The sequence below is a fragment of the Aquarana catesbeiana genome, linkage group LG07, assembly GCF_042186555.1.
Source record: "Aquarana catesbeiana isolate 2022-GZ linkage group LG07, ASM4218655v1, whole genome shotgun sequence".
In the NCBI taxonomy this organism is placed as follows: Eukaryota; Metazoa; Chordata; class Amphibia; order Anura; family Ranidae; genus Aquarana; species Aquarana catesbeiana.
Window position 1 is genome coordinate 264,678,886 of NC_133330.1, and position 22,541 is coordinate 264,701,426.

General features: G+C 43.6%; 2 protein-coding genes across 4 annotated transcripts in view; one reads left to right on the forward strand and one right to left on the reverse strand.

Annotated features, from left to right (window-relative positions):
- Positions 1-22,541, forward strand: part of AGL (amylo-alpha-1,6-glucosidase and 4-alpha-glucanotransferase) — a 204,577-nt gene that overhangs the window by 28,574 nt on the left and 153,462 nt on the right. The window contains exon 2 of one of the 3 annotated variants that reach the window (XM_073593289.1): positions 7,829-7,957. The exons of the other annotated variants lie outside the window; for them this stretch is intronic. The gene's annotated coding sequence lies outside the window, so the exon portion shown is untranslated. The remainder of the gene's footprint in view (positions 1-7,828; positions 7,958-22,541) is intronic. 3 annotated transcript variants of the gene reach the window in all.
- LOC141103565 (myelin-oligodendrocyte glycoprotein-like) lies at positions 1,347-20,980 on the reverse strand. Its single transcript, XM_073593295.1, has 3 exons — positions 20,755-20,980; positions 7,907-8,281; positions 1,347-1,850 (listed from the first exon to the last, which is right to left on the reverse strand). Exons 1-3 carry the CDS (start codon positions 20,816-20,818, stop codon positions 1,741-1,743), a joined length of 549 nt encoding a protein of 182 aa, XP_073449396.1. The 5' UTR covers positions 20,819-20,980; the 3' UTR covers positions 1,347-1,740.

A 22,541-nucleotide genomic window follows, 5' to 3' on the forward strand; every position in this document is an offset into this window, starting at 1 on the left:
ACTCCTCTCTATCCACCACCACCATACTGACACACTCCTCTCTATCCACCACCGCCGTACTGACGCACGCCTCTCTATCCACCATGGCACCCCCCTCTATCCACCACTGACGCATGCCTCTCTATCCACCACTGACCCACTCCTCTCTATCCCCCACTGCCGCACTGACCCACTCCCCTATATCCACCACCGCAGGCCTCTCTATCCACCACCGCCAAACTGACCCACTCCCCTCAATCCACCACTGCACGCCTCTCTATCCGCCATCACCGCCGCACTGATCCACTCCTCTATATCCCCCACTGCCGCACTGACCCACTCCCCTATATCCACCACCGCCAAACTAATCCACTCCACTCAATCCACCACTGCAGGCCTCTCTATCCGCCACCACCGCCGCACTGATCCGCTCCTCTCTATCCACCACCGCACTCCTCTCTATCCACCACCACCGCATTGACCCACTCCTCTCTATCCACCACCGCATGCCTCTCTATTCACCACCGCCGCACTGACCCACCCCCCTCTATCCACCAACAGCCCCTTTATGTATGTCAGCAGCAGGGTGGGATATCCCCTGCCCACAGCTTATTGGCTGCCCAATGACAGCTGACTTCCGGGTTTGGAACAAACATAAGCTTATCTCTACTCTTCAGGGAAGCCTATCCTCTCCCTGTTACATAGTTGGTAAGGTTGAATAAAGACACCAGTTCATTCACTTCAACCTGTGGTGTATGTGTGAGTTTATGTCAATAATAATTGCCATATCCCTGTATGTTGCGATCATTAGGATGCCCATCTAATAGTTCTTTTAAACTATCGACGCTCCCTGCTGATACCACCGCTTGTGGAAGGGAGTTCCACATCCTTGCCACTCTGACAGTATAGAACCTTATACCAGTAGCGACTGGTGGTATATTTTTTTTTTTTGGGGGGGGTGGTGGCAATCCGTCCGACACCCCCCCCCCCCCCCGGGTTGGTCGATTACCCCACCTAGATTGCGGGCTTGCAGCGGATGGCGGCCTCACCCTGCGTCTCCTTTTTCCTTGGTTTCATGACGGCGGGGCTTCCCCTGCATCTCCTCCCTCCTACTCTTCGGTGGCCAATAGGATCGCCTCTCCTCTTGACCAATCAGGTCTCAGGACCCTCTTCCTGAGCTGGGATTGGCCGGGAGGAAAATTAGGAAGACAATAGCGAATATTAATTCGCTATTGTCACACAACTGGGTGGGCTCGCTACCTAGATGGCAGGTCACTTCATCATAGAATGTTAACAGTACTTTGGCTCTGTACAACAGTGCTTTGTTTGGCCAGTGAAAGTAAAATAAGGGTTGTTAGGAGGAGGGGTTTGTTGTCATTATTTTATTATATCACAAGTATTTTACAGTTTACGCTTTACATATATAACATTCACATCAGCCCCACCCTCAAGGAGCTTACAATCTAAGGTCATGCTCTAAAACATGTTTTATGCATATTTTATGTGCTACCATTGAAGTCTATGGGGCTCACTACGCATATTGATTCACCAAAAACGCGCCTGTACTATTTTTCCCAATGCAGGACGGCGTGGTGCGCTAGTGTAAGCAGAAAAGATTGACAATCCTCTTGTGACAATAATGCGCATTGTGTTAAATCACACAGGTTACATATAGGTTTAACACATGTATTACACACATAACTGATGGAGGTTACATAGTAAATAGTTTGTTTTCAGCAGGTTGCAGTTTCTGGTCTTCCATCATTTGAGTTGTTGATTTTGCTGCGACCCCCATCTGTAGAAAAGGTAAAGACAGAGCAAGAAGAAAAGGAGATACAGGGTCCATGCTATCATAACCTGTTGTAGTTCACCTGAAGAGAAAAAAAAAAGTTATTAGTATGCAAGTACAAGGCAGTTCTGTCATGTGTAGGGTGATTATAATGTTGCTCGGGCTTCCTTACTCGCTTCCTATGTTGCCTGTGCATCCAGTGCAGTATGGATGTGAGAGTCACTTTCTCTGACTACTGTTATTTCTCTGAATATACCAACCTTCAAGACTTGATGGTACACTGGGTCTGATTCATCAACTCTATTGTAAACAGGAGCGGGGCCATTTGTTATCACTGCCAGCTAATCAGATCATTTATTTTATTTTTCCAAAGACAGATCAAAAACCAGACTGGTTACAGTGTCAATCAACTCTACTTCTGTAAAACAGCTGCAGGATCAATGGCTGATTGTGGCAGTTAGGCAGGAGAGAGATATCCTTCCATCCCAGCTCCACTCCTTTTTTAAAAGCCATTGCAGACAATCAGCCTTGATCAGTATACTATACTAAGGCTGGTCATACGTGGTGCAGATTTCTACCCTGCAACCACAGGTTGCAGGAGAGAAATTTACACAATTCCCCCATCAACACAGACCGTGCTGACGGGAATCAGAAATTGTTAATAGTCTTCTCCCGGCAGGGGAAGACAATGATTATCACTTGCAATAATCGGAAGCAAGTCTGGCAGGCTGGTTGTACCCAAGTTGATCAATCAATCAACTTGGTATTTTCAGCCTTCCCATTAACGGTTAGAATAGTTCCTGTTGAATTGGCTGAGATTCAAACTGTGTATGGCCAGCCTAACATCTTCAAAAGGGGGTCAGCAGTGGCAGCCCCCACCGTGTGTGTGTCTTTAAGTTTGCATTAAAGTGGTTCTAAAGTCAATTTTTTTTTTTTTACTGTAACCACCTGCTGCAAGTGGGTGGCAGGTGTGGCCACAATCATGTACCTGTACTTTGGCTCTTTTTTCTGAGTTTGGGGGTGCGCGCCCCCTGCCAACCCCTGTAATAGGACACGGCATGACTTTGGCAGCTGATTTCAGTCAGTGATCTTGGCGGAAGGCAGCTGATCGGCTGTGTCCAATCACACACAGTGTTTACAAACACACAGAATGCTGTGTGCATAGGACCAGCGATCTGGCTGTTTATTTTCCCTGAAAAGCAGGGAGAAAAAACAACCAGATAGTAAGGTAAAAGCAGCACACATTACACATTGTTAGGCACACAGTTAATACCTTGATTGCTCTTAGATGTTAATCCCTTCCTAGCCAGTGTCATTAGTACAGTGTTATTGTACAGTATTATCACTGTATTAGTGTCACTAGCAACGTCAGTGTCAGTGACCCTCCCAGATAGAGTCTGTTAGTACCAGATTGCTCATCACCCTATTATAGTATAAGTTGCTGATCACCATTATTACAGTATAGTGTCTATAGCTGAGTAAATTCCAGCATACAGTATGTACCACAGATAGTAGACGCTATAACTTTCATACAAAACCAATAAATATACACTTAAAGAAATAGGGCAGAATACATTTTGACTTAAATTTTTGAAGAAATTATATTTTTTGATTTTTTTGGATATGTTTTAACACAAAAATGAGAAAATATCGCTTCTCTTTTCCTCAAAATTTTCAGTCCTTTTTGTTTATAAAATAAAAAACCCAGTGGTGATAAAATGGCACCAAAAGAAAGCTCTATTTGTGTGGGGGCAATACTGATGCCTAAAATGTTTTACCTTAAAGCAAGGAATGCATTAAGGTAAAAAATATTTAGGCATTAGTATCGCCCCCTCACCCCTCTTTTTTTCTGCATGTCTGCAGCTCCCCCCCCCCATTACTTCTTGGTCTCACTGACTTTGCTGGGACACGGGGTGCCATTGGCTCCCCCTGCTGTCAATCAGAGCCAATGAACGGAGTAGCGGGGCTTGGGAGCGAGCTTGCATGAGTGCCTCCATGGAGAGCACTGGACAGAGAGGAGGAGCCAGGAGTGCCAGCGGGGGACCTGAGAAGAGGAGGTTCATGGGCGCTCTGTGCACAGAACAGGTGAGTGTAGAGATGTTTTTATTTTTTTTCCTTTATTTACCTTTTTAATCTCTTTAAAGCAGTGTTCCACCCACTTTAAAAAATTTATCTCAATCTATATATTACTGGCCATATTTTCTTCAAATTTCTTCATTTCTTAATCTTTTTTTTTCTGTTAGCTTACCATGATTGTAAGCTTTTCCATATCGCTTCCGGCTTCTCCCACCCGCGGATATCTCTGTCATATCCTGCGGCGCACTGTCTCCTGGGAGCTTTGTGTCATAATTCCCAGGAGTCAGTGTGGCTCGCCGCCGCTGCTCATCATTGCGAAATTTGAAAACCGGATCCTGCGCTGCTAAGAACGGGTGGTGCATGCTTGTTATTCAGCAGCACCGAATCCCGGAAGATTATGCTTGTGGGCTTCACATGCCCACAAGCAAGATGGGAAATGGCAAGAAAGAAAAATATAAGGTGATTTTAGTGGCGCAATGTATAGTAATAATGCTTCCCATTATTCTATATTATGATGTAAATATATAAATAATAATAATTAAAAAAAAATGACGATATGTCGTTGGAACTCCACTTTAAGAAAACCTTCCCCTGGCTGTTCATTCCCCCTCTCCCTAAACACTTACCTGAGTTCTGTCTCGATCCAGTGCTGTGCCCGTCTGAAGCCCTGCTCTTCTCTCTTCCTCTTCTTGCAGGACACACAGGCTACATCCAATGGCTCCTGCTGCTGTTAGTCAAATCCTGTGAGGAATAAGCATGGGCGTGGCCAGCCGCGTTGTGTGTGTCTATGGACGCACACAACCTGGCATGGGAGTGTGCCAGAGTATGGCTTGCTATGGGGGGGCACACGCAGGAGAGGATTTACGAACAGCGCCAACAGGGGACTCCAGAAGAAGAGGTAAGGGGCCACTCAGTGGATGAATGAGAAGATTTGGACAGCCGCACACCGGGATAAACAGATTAAATTCTTCTTTTTATTTGTAAAACAGGATCATAAGGTCCATGAGACACCACTGGAGTGGTACAGCACAACAGCTGATGCGTTTCACACTTATACAAAGTGCTTACTCATGTCTAAGTCTGTTTATCCCGGTGTGCGGCTGTCCAGATCTTCTCATTCATCCACACCTATACTAGCAATTGCCAGCACCTGGGGCTCTCTCTCTTCTTCTGGAGAACGAGGAATCTCAGCTTGGTTTGTCCGGAGCGGTCGTAACTATTTTTATCTCGTCTAAATAAGGGGCCACTCAGTGCAGTATCCTTGCATATAGAAGGTAAGTACAGTCGTGCTCAAAAGTTTGCATACCCTGGCAGAAATTCGGAAATGTTGGCATTAATATTGAAAATATGACTGATCATGCCGAAAAACTGTCTTTTATTTAAAGTGGGGTTCCACCCAAAAAAATAAAAATACCTGAAAAATTCTTAAAAAAAAAAAACAAAAAAACATTTGGATATTTTTTTTTTACTTACCTCTAAATGCCTGTTGCTAGGTGGTCCCTCGTAGTCTGCCTCTTCCTTTGCCTGGGATGGTGACATCACTTCCCCCTCGGCACAGGAAGTGCTTGGCTCTGCTCCCTCCCTCCTGTCAATCATCTGGGACCCATTACAGGTCCCAGGTGATTGAGCGGCCAATCACGGCGCGCGGCGCCGCTCGCGCCTGCGCAGTGGGTGCCAGGCTGTGAAGCCACAGCCCGGCACCCACAGTTGAAATGCCGGCGCCGACGAGCGGAGGGGGGGGACGAGCGGGGCTTCGATCCCCCGCATCGCTGGACTCTGGGACAGGTAAGTGTTCAATTAAAAGTCAGCAGCTGCAGTATTTGTAGCTGCTGACTTTTAATTTTTTTTTTTTTAATGGACCCCCTGGGTGGGCCTCCTCTTTAAGGATAGCAATCACATGAAGCCATTTATTATCACATAGTTTTGTGGATCCTTTTTAAATCATAATGATAACAGAAATCACCCAAATGGCCCTGATAAAAAGTTTACATACCCTGGAATGTTTGGCCTTGGTCCAGACACAGAACGTGGCACACACAGGTTAAAATGTCAATTAAAGGTTAATTTCCCACATTTGTGGTTTTTTAAATCACAATTAGTGTCTGTGTATAAATAGTCAATGAGTTTGTTAGCTCTCACATGAATGCACTAAGCAGGCTAGACACTGAGCCATGAAGAAGTGGAAAAGAACAGTCAAAAGACCTGTGTTACAAGGTAATGGAACTTTATAAAGATGGAAAAGGATATAAAAAGATACCCAAAGCCTTGAATATGCCAGTCAGTACTGTTTAATCCCTTATTAAGAAGTGGAAAATTCAGGGGATCTCTTTATACCAAGCCAAGGTCAGGTAGACCAAGAAGATTTCAGCCACAACTGCCCCAGGAACTGCTCAGGATACAAAGAAAAACCCACAGGAAACCACAGGAGAAATACAAGCAATACAATATATCACACAGAACTGTCAGGTAGTGTGGGAGTCAGCGCTCACTGGCAGCTATAAGGTGGACCATAAGGGATCAATAACAGGGAGGGGGGAAACAACAAGATATACCCAAAATAAAATAATAAGAATGAGTCCATACAGTCCATAGTAGTAAGGGATATCAAAGAGAAGTCCACAGGATGGATGGATCCACAGGTGGATGGGGATTGCACACACAGTCACCGCCTCCTTCTCCAGTTTTGCCTGAAGACGGTGGCTGCGGGTCGGAAATGTGTTGCGGCCCGCTCCCGTCCTGATTTGGTCTCTTGCTAGCTCTGTGAGAGCAGGTATGAGAGATGGAGACGCTGCTGGTTGTACACCTCCATACAGCAGGTCAGAGCTTATCCCCACAGTGGTTTTCTCATCCCTTGTGACGGCTGACTGCTTGATTGGTGATCCACATCCACCCTGTGTGCAGCTTGCAAGATACTTTTATGTAAGTGTATCTGAATAAAGTGTTACTTGCTTGTACTATCACACTGACCCAGGCGCCCTCTTTCTGCTGTTTTTGCAGGAGAAATACAGGCTGCTCTCCAAAAAGACGGTGCGGTTGTTTTTAAGGAGCACAATTCAAAGATACTTGAACAAAAAAGAGCTGCATGGTTGAGCTGCCAGAAGGAAGCCTTTACTGCGCCAATGCCACAAAAAAGCCCAATGAGGCATGTCAAGGTGTTGTTGGGCATATTGTAACCAGGCTTTTTTGTGGAACTTGTACAGTAAAGGCTTCTTTCTGGCAACTTGACCACACAGCTCTTTTTTGTTCAAATATCATCGTATTGTGCTCCTTAAAAACAACCACACTATCTTTTTCCAGAGCAGCCTGTATTTCTCCTGAGGTTACCTGTGGGTTTTTCTTTGTATCCCGAACAGTTCCTGTGGCAGTTGTGGCTGAAATCTTTCTTGGTCTACCTGACCTTGGCTTGGTATCAAGAGATGCCCACATTTTCCACTTCTTATTAAGTGATTGAACAGTACTGACTGGCATATTCAAGGCTTTGGATATCTTTTTATTTCCTTTTCCATCTTTGTAAAGTTTCATTACCTTGTTACGCAGGTCTTTTGACTGTTCTTTTCTACCTCCTCGTGGCTTAGGGTCTAGCCTGCTTAGTGCATCCAGGTGAGAGCTAACAAACTCATTAAATATTTATACACAGACACTAATTGTGATTTAAAAAGCCACACATGTGGGAAATTAAATTTTAATTCACATTTCAACCTGTGTGTGCCACCTTCTGTGTCTGTACCAAGGCCAAACATTCCAGGGTATGTAAACTTTTTATCAGGGCCATTTGAGTGATTTCTGTTATTATTATGATTTAAAAAGGATCCAAAAAACTATGTGATAATAAATGGCTTCATGTGATTGCTATCCTTAAATAAAAGACAGTTTTTTGGCATGATCAGTAATATCTTCAATATAATTGCCAAAATTTCTCAATTTCTGCCAGGGTATGCTAACTTTTGAGCACAACCGTATAATCTTTTTTTTTTTTTATTTTAGGAAAAGAAAGTGGAGCCTTTACCATCACTTCAAATGCATTTAGAAAATCGTTTGTATTTCATAAGTGATTGTCCTTACCACTCTTCCTCTGCTTCACATGCAACTTCATGGAGCAGCACTTCTGTTCAGGTAGAGGACCCACTGAGGACTCTTTTATCCAACAGCTGTATTCTCCTGCATCGTGCTGTGTAATATTCTTCACTGTCAGAGTCATCTCACCCTGAGTCAACCATTGCTCTGACATTGTAGCTCTGCCCATGTAGGCTTTGCTCTGGTTCATCATTTGGGTTTTTGTATTTCGGAAGGACACCACAATTTCCTCCACTCCAGCTGTTCTCTTCCACAGTACCTCCCCAACGTTTTTAGGGGTTTTTGTTTGAAGGTGGCATGACAGGACTGCAGTGCCCCCTACAGGTGCAGCAACTTCATTACTTGATGAAGAGAGAGGAATATCTGGATATCAGAAATAAAAGTTATAAAGACTTCACCTTTTGAATAAAATTCACTATGCAGACAGTGGGCCTCAGTAGGTTGACAAACACTGAGGAGCTTCTAACAAACCTGTAGAACATTTGCAGCACCACTAAAGCCTGACCAAAAGACTGCCATTCTGAGCATTCTCCTATTCTGCTTAGCTTGTAGGACAGCTAAGCTCCACCATAGCTGATATAAGGGCAAGGAGAGCCACTGTGGAAGTTTTAAACAAGGAAGAGGACTTCATTCCCGCATACCTCAACTTTTTTGAGATGGGAGGCATAGGACACAACCCCTGCCACTTCTTCTTAACCACTTGCCGACCGCCGCACGCCGATGTACGGCCCTTTTTTGGGGACAGATATCGTTGTTATGGCAGCAGCTAGCTGCCATAACCTCGGTATCCCCGTTTTCGGCTGGCGGTCGGCTACAAGATAAAAGTGGTCTCTGCGGCGGATTCGCCGCAAGATCACTTTTATCAGTGGCGGGAGATCTCGCCGCGATCCGGTGCCCTCCGCCGCTTACCGGAGCCATCAGCAGCGGTGGAGGCGATCGCGTCTGTTGCCTATCTGTGCATGGAGACGAATGAGGGTTAGATGGCGCCCACTCGTTTCCATGACACTGCAGGGCGGAAGCGACGTCAAAACATCACTTCCGCCCATACGTTTTAAAGGCACATTTTTTTCAATTACTTTTTTTTTTTTATTGCATTTTAGTGTAAATATGAGATCTGAGGTCTTTTTGACCCCAGATCTCATATTTAAGAGGACCTGTCATGCTTTTTTCTATTACAAGGAGTGTTTACATTCCTTGTAATAATAATAAAAGTGACACTTTTTTTTTTAAACAGTGTAAAAATAAATAAAATCATGTAAAATAAATAAGAAAAATAATTTTTTTTTTTTAACGCCCTGTCCCAACGAGCTTGCGCGCAGAAGCGAACGCACACGTGAGGTATCACCGTGATCGTTAGAGTGAGAGCAATAATTATAGCCCTAGAACTTCTCTGTAATGCAAAACATGCAACCTGTAGAATTTTTTAAAACGTCGCCTATGGAGATTTTTGAGGGTAAAAGTTTGACGCCATTCCACGAGCGGGCGCAATTTTGAAGCGTGACATGTTGGGTATCAATTTACTTGGCGTAACATTATCTTTAACAATATAAAAAAAAAAAATTGGGCTAACTTTACTGTTGTCTTATTTTTTTATTCAAAAAAGTGAATTTTTTCCAAAAAAAAGCGCGCTTGTAAGACTGCTGCACAAATACGGTGTGAAAAAAGTATTGCAATGACCGCCATTTTATTCTCTAGGGTGTTAGAAAAAAAACAATGTATAATACTTGGGGGTTCTAAGTAATTTTCTAGCAAAAACATGTAAACACCTAAATTCCAAAACGAGGCTGGTCCTTAAGTGGTTAAAGAGAAGTATACAAAACAATGATTAGTTAAACTCACGAGTGCTTTTTTTTTTTTTTTTTTTTTAACCAATACTATTTCTTTATACTGGCTGTTGAAATTTACAAATGTATAAACTGAACGAAAGGTTTAGCGCTGGGAAACACTTTTTTTACAGATAAAAAGTGCATTTTATATACAACTATATAGATCAGACCAAATTGAGGGACAAATGAGGAGGAAAGAGGGACAGAGAGACTTTGTTCCAAATCAGGGACAGTCCCATGAAATCAGGGGCAGTTCCATGAAATCAGGGGCAGTCCCATGAAATCAGGGGCAATTCCATGAAATCAGGGGCAGTCCCATGAAATCAGGGGCAATTGGGCAGGACAGAAGAATGCTCAGAATGGAAGATTTTTAGCTAAACTGTGGGAATGCTGTAAATGACCTACTGGTACACCATTAAAAATAAAGTGGAACTTCACTCTATCAATCAACTTTGATTATTCTTAATCCTTATGCTGCTATCATTAGTAAATAGATAGGAAAGTATATCGTAATTACTTGTTAACCTTTTTTGTTTTTTACAACTTCAGTTACTTCCTGGTTTCCATACCTAGGCAAATGATGTCATACATCCCAGGAGTCTTTAGGAGGGAGGAGGGACTTTCTCATATAAGCATATCCTCCTGCTTTTCTGCCTCAGCTAAGGGCAGATGGATTCCAGGAAATCAATTCTACATGAATCATCTCTTACTGGCCTTGGTAAGAAATGAAGGGGGTGTTTCTCAAAGTGATTTCTCAACAAAATAAAGCATGAAGACACAGATGGATGGGGCAGTTTGTATTAAATAGCATTACCATACTGGACCCCTTGACTGCATAGTGAATTTTATTCAAAAGGTCAACATAGCTTTTAAAGTAGATATAAACTAACTGGATGACATTTAGTTTGCTGAAGAAATATGTATCATATACAGCTGCCATGTTTTTTTTTACTTTCGTAAAATACTGTTTTCCATTTTTTTTCCATTCTGATTTGAATCCCATCTCAGTGCTGCCAGTGTCCTAAATCCTCCTTCAGCCACTTCCTGTCTACATACACTTACCTCCGTACCTACTGCACATCATTGCTCTGGTCCATCTCCTGTCGGTGACAACAGTGGAACATGCCAGCAAAGTGAACGTTGGCAAGGCCACTGATTCTCCACTAGGAGCCCATGTGACAGGGTGACAATGCAGGAGAACAATTAGAGAGAAATCTGTCACCCTATTACAGGGAGTATTTTAAGAAGGACTTTCATTGCAGGATTGCCAAGTATTATTTTAATGAAATCTGCAGATTTAAAAAGATTGGAAATGATTTTGGAATATCATTCCATAATATTTAGCTTGCCTGGGTTTACATCTATTTTCATTTTAAATTAGGATCATATGATATTAGACAGGTAATGGACATTTCTAGTATTCCTCCCAACTTTCTGAGAAAATGGGATACTTTGGTATGTAGGAACAAACATGCCACTGTCCGACACTAGTTTTGTGAACTGTGAAGAATTCATTTGCAAAAATGATTGATCCACAGTTGTTTTTCTTTAGTTTTTCCGAATAACAAATGTGATCATTTAGTAGGTCTCGTCCAGGGTTCCTCTAGAGATAGCCAGGGGTTCCTTAAACTGTGGCTGATTGACCTCCCATTCGATGGTGCTTGCATAGTTTTGTGTCAAATGGCACCTAAAAGAGCCAGCGGCACAACACCAATGATCTTTTAGTCTGCCTCTAAGGGTGGCATTTCTATCCCCACTGTAAAGGGGGCATTCTTCTTATGGGCCACCAAGGAGTGTGTTCCTCGAGGTAAAAAGGTTGAAAAAGGTTGATTTAGTGGCTGTATGTCTCCATGCTTTATTTTGTTAAAAAAGCATTTCTAGCTGCAGCTATCTTCAGTAAGGGCCAATGATTCATGTAGCATTTACTGCCCTTAGCTCAGGCATGCAGGCAGGAGGGTGTGTTTAGCTGAGAAAGCCCCTCCTCCCCTCCTCCAGATGAAAGAAAAAAATGCCCTTGAAGACACCTGGGATGTATGACATCATTTTGGCCTAGACCAGAAACCAGGAAGCAACTGAAGAAATGTAAAATGGCTAAAAGAGAAGTGTGTTTTTTAAAATAAATAAAAGCAGTCAAACTCACCTAGGTGGATGCAGCATGCAGCACGCTGAGAGGCTGAGCCAGCTCCCAGTCAGGAATCTGGGTGAATCCCGACATTAAAGTCAGAATCACAGGAGTGTAGAACGAAGTGCACTCCTGTAACCCACAGGAGAAGTATAACCAAAAGAGCTTTGGCCATACTTCTCCTTTAAAACGATTAAATATAATATACCATTTTATCTATTTACTAAAGCTAGCAACATAAGCATTAAAAATAGTTAATGTTAATTGAGAGAGTAAAGTTCTGCTTTAAATAGTAAATTATTTTTTATAGAGTTCTAGAGGGGACAGCTAATGAGGAAAAAGGGAGAGAAGGATTTGGTTTCAAATGACAGTCCATCTAAGTAAGGGTCAGTTGTAAACTATGTAATAGTGGAATAATGTTAATACTATTAGTATACCTAAGAACTAGCCTTTAGCTTCTGCCAGTGACTTACATTTACCAAATAAAAACAGAAATGTACACATACATTTTGTGATTTCCATGCAAACCAGAACTACACAGTGCCACATTGTCAATTTCGTTTATGATTAAGGATTTTGGTTGTTTCAGATATTTTGGGAAGCTAGCTTATTCACAGATCTACTTTCTAATTGGTCACTTGATGTGAGGTGGCTTATACTATTCATATTGAATTTTCTGGGCACTGAGATAGCTTATTGATTAATTTTTATTATTGGTATTTATTTTCCCATCTCCACTCTTTAGAATTGATCTCCTCTTTGATCAACCCATGTATGGTGACATCTTTTTTAAGTCAATATATTGTTTCCTGGCATTGATTATAGGGGGTGGAGTTCACTCTACCAACTTCACCCTATATCCTAGATAAGTCTAGTTGGAATTTCGGATTATCTGTTTGATACTGATTGATGGAGTAGCGCCACACATCTCTATTTAATACACAGTGCACTTGTTGAAGTTGTATAATTATTACTTGATCTGCCTAAAAAGGAGAAATCTAGTCTAAGCACTTCTATGTCTAGTCTTCCTTTAAGCACTTGTGTGTAAGAATATATCCAATAAACTAGGAGTAAAAAAGGATCCCACTTTATGTTCCTCCAATCCCCCAATCTCTCTGCTGAATGTGGACGTGAAACCCCTATCAAAAATCTTAGCTAACCGTCTAAATACGGTCATGGTTCACCTGGGTGGTCGACCAGTCCGGTTTTATGCTGGGGAGGGGAATGGACATCAATATTTGTTGGCTCCATACTCACCTGGCCATGGCTGGCCTGGAGAGCTCGGGTGTAGTGGCCTCCTTGGATGCCGAGAAGGCCATTGACTATGTAGAGTGGGGCTATCTCTGGGCTGTCCTGGCTAGCTTTGGGTTTGGTCCGTGTTTTCTTTCTTGGTTGTGACTGCTCTATGCCTATCCTCGAGTGCGAGTCAGGACCAACGGTAACCTTTCGGCATCTTTTCCTTTGTGCCAGAGAACACATGACAGATGTCTCCAGTCTCCTGACCTATTCGCTTTGGCTCTGGAGCCTCTGGCCATCCTTCTCAGAGCGGATCCAGCGGTGGAGGGTATAATTGTTGGATCTATTGAGGAGAAACTGTCCTTATATGCTGATGATTCCTTGCTCTGTCTGGTGGATGCATCCTCCCCTACATTAGTTGTTTTTTAACGATATGGTTAGTTTGCGGGTATTCGTACTTTTCTATTACATACCACGCATAAACACGCAGATGCAGTTGCAATTGGTCAATGAATTCACATATTTGGGACCTTGGGTGGGAAGTACTAGCGTGCATCCGCTAATCTCACAATTTGCTCGCAAATGTAACACCTAGCGAACTCTTGACCCCGGTTGAGTGGATAAACCTTCTAAAGATGGTACAGTATACCTACCAAAATGTTTATGCTTTTTTCGTAACATTCCAAACCTCCTTCCCAAATCCCGCTTTCCTTGGTTGGATGGCATTGTGGTGTCCTTTGTCTGAGCTGGGCGAACCCCCCTTGTTGGCTAGGACAACTTTGCAACTTCCGCTATCTAGCTGTGGTTTGGCGCTTCCAGACTTTCAAATATATTACTGGGCTGCAGTGCTGGTTTCCGTGCGGTGGTGGTACCCCCAGCCTAGACAGAATCCTGAGGTAACCCTGGAAGCAGCCCTCATGTGCTCCTATGCAGCCTTAACGTATAACTAAGGGCAAAACTTTTTTTCCCAGTTTTGGATAGAGTGGAGAGGGATTAGAGCTAGGGTTGCACCGACACCGTTTTTTTATCAACAAGTACAGTACTGATACTTTCGGTCAAGTACTCGCCGATACCGAGTATCGATAGTTTGCAGTGCGATTTGCATCAACACAAATAAAATTTACACAAATAGCACTACAAAGAATCGCATGCGATTTTCACAAGCATGCATATATATAGAAGCGCCATCTAGTGGGCAGTTTAGAACTCACAAAGTTCAGCAGAGGGACCGCTGTTCCAGTAAGTAGGTAGAGACAGATTAGAAGTTCAAAGCGGCAATCATATATTGGAAAACTGAACAGACTGATGACATTAGGTAAATAGATCACAAGCCCATGCAAGGAAACGGTAGTGTGCCAGTGAGACACTGTGACTTTCAGGATCTGTAGTTTACTCTGCTGAGCCTGGTGGAATGAATCGCTGTCTCTAACTCTAGAGCTCCTGGGGGCAGGGGGTGAGCCCAATGGATGCTGGATCAATAAACGGAGCTGGAGCACACCCTGAAATGACAGCTGTGGTCAGGGCTCATCACTGCCAGCTGGGGGAAATGCCAGGAGCGTGTGGAAGTGCTCCACTATGGAGACAGTACTGTACAGGCAACCAAAGACGTCCATCGATCCGGCATCCATTGGGCTCACCGCCTGCCCCCCGGGAGTTCCAGTTTCCAATAAATGATTGCCACTTTAAACTTCTAATCTGTCTCTACCTACTTAGGGGAACAGCGCTCCGTCTGCTGAATTTTGTGAGTTCTAAATATCAGTTTTGGGATCTGGAGTATTTGGACGAGTACCAATACTCGCTCAAATGCCTGGTATCGGTGCATCCCTAATTAGAACCCTGTTTGTTTACCATTATCATTGAAGTTGAAAGTAAAAGAAAATCCCAAATTTTGGGTTGTCCCCAGAGAAGTAATAGCTGGGAAATCTTCCAATGGGGACACTAGTTCTGGTGAACGGAGGGTCCCCAAAAAAATCCTTTAATTTGCAGGGATTTCCTCTCACTTCCTGTTCGGCTATGGGACAGGAAGTGAAGGGAAATCTCTGCAATCGGACACAAAAAAAAATCTGACGGGTTATCCCCCTTTTCCCATCCCTCTCTTGTCCTTCCCTGTCTCAACTATTCTTTGACAATAAGTTAGCACTTCTATCTCCTCAAAGGTATCATGTCTTTATATTATGTTCCTGCTATGCTTCTGTACCATTGTATTGTATGCCTTCTAGGACTATTCTGCGGATTTGCTGTATCACTCATGTTATGTCCTTTACCATGAAACGTTTCTGGTTGTTTTGTAATCCTTGGTAATAAAAGTTTCTGTTAAAAAAAAAAAAAAAATAAAACACACTAGTTAAAGGTTCTATTCAGAACACAGCATATGCACAGCAGCATGAGGAGGACTGACATTGGGTGTACTTGGAATGGGTGCCTTTGGAAGTTGTTCTGGTGGAACAGAAGTTCAAGTGAAAGTCATATTTATATACGGTAGCTGCACCCTCTAATCCAGATGTGTCAAACATAAGGCCTGCAGGCCGAGCCATTTATTGTAGCTCTCGCACCTCTCCTATAACTGCAGCACCCCCATCGTCTCTGCCCCCACCTTGTCTCAGCAATCTGCAGCAATCTGCAGCAGAGAGGACAGAACACCTCTGCCAGACTCTCTGCTTCTCCTTGCAGCCACAGAGAGGCTCATCTCCCCCCCCCCATCCATCTCAACAGTCAGCAGGGAGGAGGACAGAACTCCTACTACAGTTCCTGCACATCTCTGTGCAGCCGCAGCACCCCCTCCCTTGTCCCTTGGTTTCAGCATTCAGCAGATTCCAGGAGCTGACCCCAGCCCTCTCCTCTGGTCCCCCACCAGACCCTGCAGTTTGTGCTTCCCAGCTCTGCCCCCAGCTTCTTCCCGGCAGCAGCACACGGTAAGGGGGGGTGCACTGCTATGTAAAGGAGGGTGGGGAACTGTTGACTTCTGATAGTGGGGGGGGGGCTCTTGACATCTAATGTAAGGGGGGGGGGGCTGCTCTGGACATCTGCTTGTAATTATTATTATTAGGATGTACAGTGCTAGCTGAAAAGGAGGGTCACACACCGCTGGTATCATCCACAGACATTTTTATTGGAGACTGCCCAGACAGAACCCCGTGGCAGAACCATTTTCTGTCTGAGCAGTCTCCAATAAAACTTGGATGATACCAGCGTGGAAAGAGTAGATCCATTTATATAGTCTTACAGATACAACTGGCCCTTTAAGCCTTTCGCTGCCAGGTCCATACGTTGTGCGGACCTGACAGTGGGGGTTTCACACACAATCTGGTGGCTGCAGACACCAGGATTGTGTGTAAAACTGATGGGCATATTCCTGACTGTCTGGTGAAAGCATTCAGGCGGCTGCGTGTTGCCGCTCGATTGCTCACACACACCCTCGGTACCGGCACCCACCCTGAGAAAACTAAATTGCAAAACATTCAGTGGAGCCTAGCCACTTAAGGACCAGCCTCGTTTTGGATTTTAGGTGTTTACATGTTTAAAACAGGTTTTTCTGCTAGAAAATTACTTAGAACCCCAAACATTATATATGGTTTTTCTTCTAACACCCTAGAGAATACAATGGCGGTCATTGCAAAACTTTTTTTTGCACCGTATTTGCGCAGCGTTCTTATAAGCGCACTTTTTTTGAATAAAAAAATAAAACAACAGTAAAGTTATCCCAATTTTTTTTAATATTGTGAAATATAATGTTACGCCAAGTAAATTGATACCCAACATGTCATGCTTGAAAATTGCGCCCGCTCGTGGAATGGCGTCAAACTTTTACCCTCAAAAATCTCCATAGGCGACGTTTAAAAAATTCTACAGGTTGCATATTTTGCGCTACAGAGGAGATCTAGGGCTAGAATAATTGCTCTTGCTCTACCGGTCACTGTGATACCTCACATGTGTGGTTTGACCACCATTTTCATATGCGGGCGCTACTCGCGTATGCGTTCGCTTCTGCGCGTGAGCTCGTCGGGACAGGGGGGTTTTAAACATTTTTTTTTTTATTTTTATTATTTATTTTTAAATATTTTATTTATTTTTACACTGTTTAAAAAAAAAAAAAATTGTGTCACTTTTATTCCTATTACAAGGAATGTAAACATCCCTTGTAATAGATAAAAGCATGGCAGGACCTCTTAAATATGAGATCTGGGGTCAAAAAGACCTCAGATCTCATATTTACACTAAAATGCAATAAAAGAAAAAAAAAAAAAAAAAAGTCATTTAGAAAAATGACATTTGAAAAAATATGCCTTTAAGAGGCGTGGACGGAAGTGACGTTTTGACGTCGCTTCCGCCCAGCAGTATCTTGGAGACGAGTGAGCGCCATCTTGGCCTCACTCATCTCCTGACACACAACGGCAGAGGACGCGATCGCCTCCGCCGCTACCGACGGCTCCGGTAAGCGGCGGAGGGCACCGGATCGCGGCGGGAGGGGGGGGGCCCCTCTCCCGCCACCGATAAAAGTGATCTCGCGGCGAATCCGCCGCAGGGACCACTTTTATCAGAAAGCCGGCCGCCGCACGAAAACGGGGATACCGGGGTTATGGCAGCTAGCTGCTGCCATAACAACGATATCCCCGTTCAAACTTAGGACGTATATAGTCGTGCGGCGGTCGGGAAGTGGCTAGAGGAGGGTCTCATTAACCACTTGCCGCCTGCCCACCTTCAAATGATGGCGGGGCGGCTCTCGTTCTGGGACGCTATCATATGACGGTGTCCCAGAATGCCGCTCTCGCGTGCCCGCGGGGGCACACAACACGGCCACGCCATGCTGCTAGGACACAACCCCGATCTCTGTAAAAAGCCGCGGCTCCTTAATCATGAGATTGGCTGTGTCCAATCACAGCCGGTCACATGTAAACACGGAGATGCCGGTAATCGGCGCTCCTCGCCTCACACTGAAAGAGTGTGTGGTGAGGAGAGACGATCAGCGGCATCTCCTCGTAGAGGACATCTAGATATGTAATCAGGGCACTGATCATCAGTGCCCTGATTACAATAAAGCCCCCACAGTGCCAGCAATTAATGCCCACCAGTGCCAGCAATGAGTGGTCACCAGTGCCAGCAGTGAGTGCCCACAAGTGCCACCAATCAGTGCCCATTAGTGATGCCAGTCAATGCTGGCTATCAGTGCTGCCCATCAGTGCCGCCTCTTAGTGCTCACCAGTGCCCATAATTGCAGCATATTAGTGCCTCCTCATCAGTGCCGCCTCATCAGTGCAGCCTATCAGTGCCCATCAGTGAAGAAAAAAAATTACTCACCGTATATACTCAAGTATAAGCCGAGTTTTTCAGCACATTTTTTTGTCCTGAACGTGCCCCCCTCGGCTTATACTCGAGTCAAGCACCTTTCTGGTGTAAAGAATGACATTTTCCGAACGGACTTTGGGGCCCCGTATCTCGGGGCAACTTGGTGCTAGGAACCTAGTGGAACTAGCACTACAACATATCCAAATTTGGGGTTTCTAGCACCAAGTGGCCCCCGAGATATGGGGCCCCAAAGTCGGTTCGGAAAATGTCATTCTCTGCTGCAGAAGTGCTTGACATTTTCCAAACTGACTTTGGGGCCCCATATCTCGGGGGCCACTTGGTGCTAGGAACCCCAGCTGGGTATGGATATGTTGTAGTACTAGTTCCACTGGGTTTGCACACCAAATTTGGGGTTCCTAACACCAAGTGGCCCCGAGGTACGGGGCCCCAAAGTCGGTCAACTGTGTCCATCTCCAGCAATGTCATTTTGGGACCCTTTGGGTCCAGAGACCCCAAATTTTGGCTGCAGCTAGGAGGCATCTAGGAACCCTTAACTACCGAGTTTGAAGTTCAGAGGACCTATGGCTGCAAATTGGCACAGTGAGGCTGCAGATGGGCATTGTTGACCCTCTTTTCCACTTACAGTAGCTGCGCATTTCTCACCCTAGGCTTATACTCGAGTCAATAAGTTTTCCCAGTTTTTTGTGGTAAAATTAGATGCCTCGGCTTATATTCGGGTCGGCTTATACTCGAGTATATACGGTATTTTCAAAATTTACTGACAGAAACTAAGAAAAACTTTTTTTTTTTTAGGAAAAAATAAAAAACCCAGAAGTGATTAAATACCACCAAAAGCTCTATTTGCATGAATAAAATGATAAAAATGTCACATGGTTACAGTGTAGCATGACCGCACAATTGTCATTCAAAGTGTGACAGCGCTAAAAGCTGAAAAATGGCTTGGGAAGGGGGGAAGTGCCCTGTATTGAGGTGGTTAAAGAGAACCTGTCACTAAAAAAATCACCATATGGGGACTTTTTGTCCTCTATGTGATGAAAAAAAAGTTAAAAAAAATGTTTTTATTTTATTTTTGCAAAAAAATAAAGTTACACTCAAGCACATAAAATCCCTAAAATCCCCCTGCAAACATTTTTTGAGGACCCCCACCCCAACATATACGCACATACGAACATAAACACATGTGCCAGGGGCGCCTATGTGTGAAAACGTGGATTGCGATACACATGTTACATATTGCTGAGCACGCCAGAGTGAGAGCAATAATTCTAGCACAAGACCCCCTCCGTAACACTAAACTGATTACCTATAGGGGCTTTAGAAGGGTTGCCTATAGAAAATATAGGATGCCATTTCATGGATGCACACAAAATTAGGAGTTGACATGTTGGGTATCTATTCACTCGGTATAACCTCATGTTTTATATTTTGCAAAAACAGTGGGCAGTTTGCTGCATTTGTTTACCCTAAAAATAAACTTTAGTGTGTTTTGTTCTGAAAGTTTGCGTTTCCTAGACTTTTTCTATAATATTGTGTGACATAAAAAATTGGAACTACCACTATACAGCGCTATACAAGTCACTAATTCATTCATTCCCTATTTTATTCTCCAGGGCGTCTGCTTTCAGAAAATATATAATATTGTGGGGGTTTTTTGTAATCTTCAGGCCTAAAATGATTTTTTTAAACGTGTGCAAAAACGGCTCTGGCAGAGAAAAGGTTAAAGTATAACTAAAGGCAAAACTTTCTTTTTAGTTATGGATAGAGCGGAGATAAAATTAGAACACCTGTCAGATTTTATTGCGGTCTGTGTCCCCCTTAAGGAGATTCATCCTCTTTATTTGTCCTGTTTACCATGTACTGCTGGGACCTTGAAGAAGGGGACATACCCCGAAAGCTTGTCCTGAAAAACTGAATGTTAGTGCAAATAAAAAAAGTATCACGGACAGTACTCAATTGTCTCCATTATCATTGAAAGCGAAAGTAAAAGAAAATCGCACATTTTGGGCTGTCCCCAGAAAAGTAAGAGAGGAGAAACATTCTGAAGGGGACACTAGCTCTGGGGGTCCCCAAGGAATTCCCTTAATTTGCAGAGATTTCCTCACTTCCTGTTTGGCTGTGGGACAGGAAGTAAAGGGAGATCTCCCCAATCTTACGAGTTATAGCCCTCCCTTGCTCCAAAATGAAAAAAGTGCCTATAGTTCTACTTTAAGGGCAACCATAATGCTGATGCGGCCCGTAATGAACTTGAGCTTGACACCGCTGCTCTAATCCATTCTATCAAACATACTTCTAAAAAATAATATTTATAATAATAATATTTATAAAAGTTCAGGAGGGGAGTCACTTACTTGCTAATCCTGCTGTGTGGATGACCGAGTAGATGCAAACTAATTCTGTGAGGACTGAGCCCATGGTCGATCGTTTCTTCTTTCCTGAGAGCAGACCTTTAATAACGTTGTAAAGTCACTGCAAAGTCCAACTAAGAACAGGAATCAGTTCTTAAATACATTTTGGTTTCACATTGGTTTAGTATGAGGCTGACTAATTATGTAACCAAGTACAAGAAACTAAACATCACAACACTTATAGGAAGTTGAAACTCAGAACTTAAAGGAGAACTGTGGTTTATAATTACACAATTGCAAACAGGCAAGCTTTAAAATCTGAAGAGATAGACTACACTATATTGTCTAAAGTATTGGGACACCTGCCTTTACACACACATGACATTTAATGGCATCCCAGTCTTACTCTGTAGGGTTCAATATTGAGTTGGCTCACCCTTTGCAGCTATAACAGCTTCAACTCTTCTGGGAAGGCTGTCCACAAGGTTTAGGAGTGTGTCTATGGGAATGTTTGACCATTCTTCCAGAAGCACATTTGTGAGGTCAGGCACTGATGTTGGATGAGAAAGCCTGGCTTGCAGTCTCCGGTCTAATTCAAGGTTTTCTATTGGGTTGAGGTCAGGACCCTGTGCAGGCAAGTCAAATTCCTTCACCCCAAACTCACTCATCCACACTATATTGCCAAAAGTATTGGGCCACACCTCCAAATCATTTGGTGGAGGGGGGATTATGGTGTGGGGTTTTTTTCTCAGGGGTTGGGCTTGGCCTCTTAGTTTCAGTGAAGGGAACTCTTAAGGCATCAGTATACCAAGACATTTTGGACAATTTCATGTTCCCAACCTTGTGGGAACAGTTTGGGGATGGCCCCTTCCTGTTCCAACATGACTGCACACCAGTGCACAAACAAGGTCCATAAAGACATGGATGAGCGAGTTTGGGGTGGAGGAACTTGACTGGTCTGCACAGAGTCCTGATCTCAAACCGATAGAGCACCTTTGGGATGAATTAGAGCGGAGACTGCGAGCCAGGCCTTCTCATCCAACATCAGTGCCTGACCTCACAAATGCGCTTCTGGAAGAATGGTCAAACATTCCCATAGACACACTCCTAAACCTTGTGGACAGCCTTCCCAGAAGAGTTGAAGCTGTTATAGCTGCAAAGGGTGGGCCAATTCAATATTGAGCCCTACAGACTAAGACTGGGATGCCATTAAAGTTCATGTGCGTGTAAAGGCAGGTGTCCTAATACTTTTGACAATATAGTGTATGTCTCTTCTGCAATAAAACCTTCTTACCTGCCTGTTTACAGTCTTCCACACAATGTACACTGAGCTATGCATGCACAGCGTGATGTACATTCTTGGTACACCTTGGTGCTGGGATGATTGAACTCTTGTGCACATGCGCTGGAATGACATCATCTCATCATAGCCAATCAAGATGGGTGAAGATTCCAAACCCTGGAGGAAGACTTGGCTGAGATGAAGGAGAGGTAAGTTTCAGCTTTTTTCAACGTTTTTGCAATAGCGGTTTTTAGCGTTAGCGGTTTTTAGTGTTTTTTAGCTTTTTTTTCAAAATTTTTATTTTTTTTTTCAATGGATCAAAAACGTTAAAAAACGTTGGTGAGTGACGTTTTTAAACGTTTTTGAGCTTTTTTGAGCGTTTATCAGCGTTAGAGCATTTTTACAGCTGAAAAACGTCTCTCAGAACCCACTGGTCCTGGGTTTTTTTTACAGCTTAAAAACGCCTATGACATTTGCAGCTCAAAAACGCCTAGGTGGGCATGAAGCC